This window comes from Charadrius vociferus, unplaced genomic scaffold (assembly GCF_000708025.1).
Source record: "Charadrius vociferus isolate BGI_N301 unplaced genomic scaffold, ASM70802v2 scaffold262, whole genome shotgun sequence".
In the NCBI taxonomy this organism is placed as follows: domain Eukaryota; kingdom Metazoa; phylum Chordata; class Aves; order Charadriiformes; family Charadriidae; genus Charadrius; species Charadrius vociferus.
In genome coordinates this window covers 637,143-642,555 of record NW_009647218.1, presented here as the reverse complement: position 1 = coordinate 642,555, position 5,413 = coordinate 637,143, and the positions used below count along the sequence as shown (strand labels likewise).

General features: G+C 40.1%; 1 protein-coding gene across 1 annotated transcript; it reads right to left on the bottom strand.

The window, feature by feature from the left end:
• Window positions 1-3,985: 3,985 nt before the first annotated feature.
• LOC104281523 (cytochrome c) lies at window positions 3,986-4,727 on the bottom strand. Its single transcript, XM_009879534.1, has 2 exons — window positions 4,555-4,727; window positions 3,986-4,386 (listed from the first exon to the last, which is right to left on the bottom strand). Exons 1-2 carry the CDS (start codon window positions 4,721-4,723, stop codon window positions 4,238-4,240), a joined length of 318 nt encoding a protein of 105 aa, XP_009877836.1. The 5' UTR covers window positions 4,724-4,727; the 3' UTR covers window positions 3,986-4,237.
• Window positions 4,728-5,413: the final 686 nt, after the last annotated feature.

Below are 5,413 nucleotides of genomic sequence, written 5' to 3'. Positions count from 1 at the left end.
TCAAAAAGAAATTGTCAACAGACAGTCACAACTGAATGGAGGTATCAGCAGTGAATTTCTGCAGATTATTGCAAGGATGAGAACACTACTCGACGTTTCCGTCAACAGCTTTTGAGTGTTTATAACCAAAAGACTGGCAGTGTGGTAAGACAAGGACAGCACGGTCGTACATACAAAGCTATGTTTTAACACATGGAGAATGAGGAAGGGGAAGATGCATCTGGAGAGTGGGTGATTCTGAAAGGAACAAGGCAGGGGCTCACATTGCCTGAGCAAGCTGCAGTGAACAGCGTTAATGAGATGTAAAACCAGCAGAGTAATGACTTCTGATCTCCACTGCCAGGTTTATTTTTATCCAAGACTGTTTAAAATTAAATGCATAAACAACCTGGAAAGAACACACCTTCTCCCCTGCTCCAAGGTACATGTTTTGAACACTATGCTATAGTTAGCTTTGCTCATTTTCTTTCTGGCTCTCCTTTTGCAGAATGACAGCTCCAACGGAGGTATAGAGCATCTTCTTCCTAGCACACACATTCGGTTTGGTGGTTAATGCAGCCTTCTGGAATTTTGGTGATATGAATCTGTATCCTGTCACAGCAGCAAACGTGTCATCCACATCTTTCACCTCCTGTGACACCTCTAACCAGAAACTAATTATTCAAAAGGTGACCATCATATTTTCTGTATTTCAGATCAAAAGAACGACCTTGGAAAAAAACACGCAAGTACTTACATGCAAGCTCTGAATCATGAACAGATGGCAATAACTACCTGGAGTCCCGACTCAGGCATTACAACGCTGGAAAGGGACAGGATTTCACACCCTTCCCCAGGGTTAACATCTCCTACTGCTCTGGGCTGCTCCCCTCCCGGAACAACCTAGTTTTCAGGACATCATTTTGAAACGGTTCAACTTATCCTATATGCAGTAACACAGAGAATTCTGTTGGCTTTGGCCCTGGAAGAGTTTTTAGGATGCGTTTTAGATAAAAGCATATGATGAAGTGTACTACAGAGGTGAATGTGTGCACTTCGATGGCCTTTGATATACATGAGAAACTAGAATATCTAATAATTCTTAACTATTAGCTGTTTAATTTTAATTTCTGTTCTCCCCTGTAAGAGAAGCATAACGTATCACATTTGTTTTGGATCACTGATACTGTATTTTATACCAAAAAAGTATTCTATAATCCCACACAAGACTAGATCTATTAAAATTAACAGATCTTTAACAGAAGCAATTATCTACAATTGCATGGATGGCTACGAATGGAACTTTCCCAAATTTACCTATTTGTAGACTACACTTGAATTGTTATTCTAAATAAAAAACAGCTTCTGTATCACTAAATTTCACTGGGATGCACAAAGAATAACTTTTACAATTTTGAAAGTATCCTACCTGTCTCGTTTTGGTTTTGAAAAGCCATACTGTGAAAAAGTGTACCTTTGAATTTTACCTTTTTTTGAGTCATTATTGACATTGACATTCTTCATGCATTTGCATAACTACATGTGAAAATATCACAAGATCAGTTTTAAAAACATGCCCCATCAAATCTGCAAACTCATAGCCAAGAATCATTTTTATGGGATGGTGCAATGTTTGGCAATGGTGCCTTGACTCCCTAATTTGGAACTGTAAAAGAACTACTGAAATACCAAATTTCTTTCTGATAGCGGTATCAGTTTAGACACGCACTAATTCTGTGATTTCATAAAACAAAGGTAAACCCCACTCTTCCTACTCTGTAAAACTAGAAATCAAAAAACTAAAGCTTGATTCCACAAGCAATCTGGACACCTCCCTTCCATCCTGCAAAAAAACCACCCAGGCACTAATACTTTACTCTAACTTTCTTCCATTTCAATATTCTTACTTTGCTGATCCACTAGTAGAAATACCATCGTATTGTGTTTGTCCAGTGGTAAATGGCTACAGCAAATATTATAAGCTGTTACTGTGTAGGGCTGTACACATAGAGAGAAAAATGAAATGGCAAAGGTCAGAAGAGTCTTTTCCCTAAAATGTAAACAAGGATGCATCCCCCATCTAGAATGAAAAAGTTTAAATTTTCTCCATCTTCAGTGGTGTGTATAAGGTGCACTTGTCATTACACCAAGGCCTCCGAGTTACAGACTGAACACACAAAGCTAAAGTCTGCCCCCTACTTGCTTTGGACAAAGGATCACTGCTTTCTCCTGATGATAGATGACTGACTTTTCATAAATTGTTGCCTGTGCAGATTTAAATACCACCTTACTGCAAAATCCTCTCCTCCACAAGTCCATTTCTTCTCCAACTCAACTAGGGAAGAAAAGCAGCTTGGAGATCACAAAGGGGTTTTTTTGTCCTATCATAAAGGTGCCGACAGAACAGGAAGTGGCACAACTCTCTGCATGCAATCCACCGTAATCATTGCAGAAGATTGCAGAGCTGGGTAAGGTTCCATTGTGTATCTACAACTACTCTATCAGGATTTTGGCACAGTGAAAGCTAAGGTCTGCATAGCCATAAAGGTGCTATGATGAACATCACTTCTGGTAATTGGAACAGTCACTAACTACTACAACTTGACTGTATCTCTTAACAAGCTTTTAGTAAAGAAGCTGCTACTGGTTAATATTGTCTGCCTTTCTATTTGCACAAAATGCTGCTTTCACACTTAATTTGAAAAAGTCACAAAAACTATGGTAGCATTGAGACAACTTGTTGATCTTAATTCTCTCCACTCATTAATTCTGAATAAACAAGCCTATGGAACTCAGTCATTAAGCTCACTATTCTACTTGACGTAACTCAGACTCAGCCAATCCTACAGCACAGCTACAGCTTTCAAGCTACTTTTTCTCCCCCATTCCACTCGGGAAACACAGCAAAAGTGCTGCTAAAGAGAACACTGGTGGAAGAGCTTAGCTTTGCTAGTTCTAGTCCAAAATACTTTCTAACCTCACCACACTGTTAAGTACTTCTCAGCCCAACTCCATTAGCATTTACATTTTCTCATGCTGAGCTGTTCCTTGTCTTGTTTCCTAATGATGTAAAGCTGGATGGCCTACTTTACTCTACATTCCCACAGTTTATTGCTTAATTTCAGACACATACAGCAAACATGACTTTTAATTTTTTTAATTTACAGTATTGATTGCTCCGAGTTATGCCTTACTGTTGGTACACAGTAAATACATTCATCTGAACAATTCACTTAGTATGAAAAAATGCAGTTAAAACATTAAAAATACCGCTTTACACTGTGCGAAACAGAACTTTCGGAAGTAATGACATCAGCTACAGCCAGGCACAGAGGAAGACTGTTTCCTTTTAGTCTACCAGCGCATTCATTCGTGTACCCCTTCATCTGAAATTGCCTGTAACAGATTTTAGGTGAACACTTTTACTGAATTAAGAAGATTTAATAACTCTCAGTTTGGTCTTTAGCACTTGTATTTCCAGAACAGGATGTTTTTCTGTTCTATTCATTACACCAAGAATGGCTGTTTTCAGAAGATTTAGTGAACAAAAGGCTTCAATACTATGTAAAAATTTGAAGATGTTTCTGAAGGGGAGTTATACTCTACTGGTGCATGCAGCTGTCAAAGTCTGGGTACATTAGGTAACATGCTTCCCCTAGATAAAAGAAAAGTGGCTGGGCACAACTGCCATTTCACAAATAGTACTTAAGTCAGATGAAATGCATTCTTATCGCAAGCTTTAGACAGATTAATATATACCACAACACCTAGCACTGATTAAATTTAGAAAAATATTATCTCAGGGTTTTTTTTTTAGCCTTTGTTGCCTTTTCTTCTTAAAATCTTTAAAGTTATGTAACAGAAGATGTATGATGGAAGATGCCAAAAACCACCCTGCTTTTTAATCTGGAAGAGTTGGGCTATCAAAGCTATTATGCTGTTGACGATTACTCAATTTGATTATTAATAGATTTTTAAACAATGAAGAGGCAGGAAATGGTGGTGGTTTTTTTTTTTTAATTCTATGATCAAGAATGACTGAACACTATAGTCGTTTAAATCAACCCAATTACATAGTTTCCATTGTTAATGGCTGCCAAACAAGCGTGTACACCAGTGACCCACCGTATTTGATGGGTAAGACAGATTTTAAGGTTAGACACAGTACATGTGAAAATAGAAAGTTTAAAAACCAATCTCATCACAGACACTTCCATTGCCATCTCCTTTGTGAAATAAATAAGGCAGCAGATAACTTTTACTTTGAAGTGGCATCTTTGAGGTATGCTATTAAGTCTGCTCTCTCAGACTTCTTCTTAATACCCGCAAAAATCATCTTTGTTCCTGGGATATACTTCTTTGGATTTTCCAAATACTCCATCAGAGTATCCTCACCCCAGGTGATACCTAGAGAGAAAAAAAGAAGATCGTTAGTGACTTTAAAATGACAAACATATCTATATTCTTTTCCTCCATGTTATTTTGCTTCTGGGCAGATTTCAATACTTCTAGAACTATTGCCAACAACTGAGTATTTTTGTCCCTAGTAACTCATAAGGACACCTTTAAGCTTACCTTTATTCTTATTAGCATCCGTGTAAGAGAAGCCCTCAGCTTGTCCAGTCTTGCGTCCAAATAGGCCATTCAGGTTGGGTCCAGTCTTGTGCTTGCCTCCCTTTTCAACTGTATGGCACTGGGAACATTTCTGGACAAAGATCTTCTTCCCCTTCTCAATATCTCCCATTTTCAGTACTAGACCAAGAACACACACAGAGGTCAGTACTGCAATTTCAAGGTCACCTACTCAAAGCGTCCTTTCGGTTTACAAAACCATATATATGGCCCATCAGTCTAATAATTCTCCAGCACACTTCCTATCCACAAACTATAGCTCCTGGGTTTGAAGATTAGCATAGAATCATTTGACTACGTAAAAAGTATCAAGGTGATAAACACCCTTGAACAGCAGGAAACCCTGCCCTCAGCCAAAGTAATTGCCCCACAGCACTTAAACGGTATAGACATAATTTTTGAAGAGTACATTGAAGGAGACTTCTATATATAGCTTGTATATCTATAATAGTAAAGTTTCCTAGCCACGAATAACCTGGCGTAAAGGCACAAGACTGTTTGCGTGTTCTTCCTTTTTGAGCTGGAAAAGCGCACCACCTCACCACACCACCTTGGAAGGAGGGGAGGGCGGCAGGCATAGAGCCGGCCCGCTCCCCCCTCGCCACCAGCCGGCGTGCTGCCCGCCGGCACCAATGCCATTCGTACGTGGCCTGGCCAAACCACACAAGGGCAACAGCACCTCCCGGCTCTGGCTCTACCCCGGCGGGGCCTGACCTTGAGGCGAGGAGCAGCCTCCCGGCGCCGGGGGGGACTCCCCAAGCAACCGGCGCGACCCCGGCCCGACCCCGGTGCCGGAGTCCCC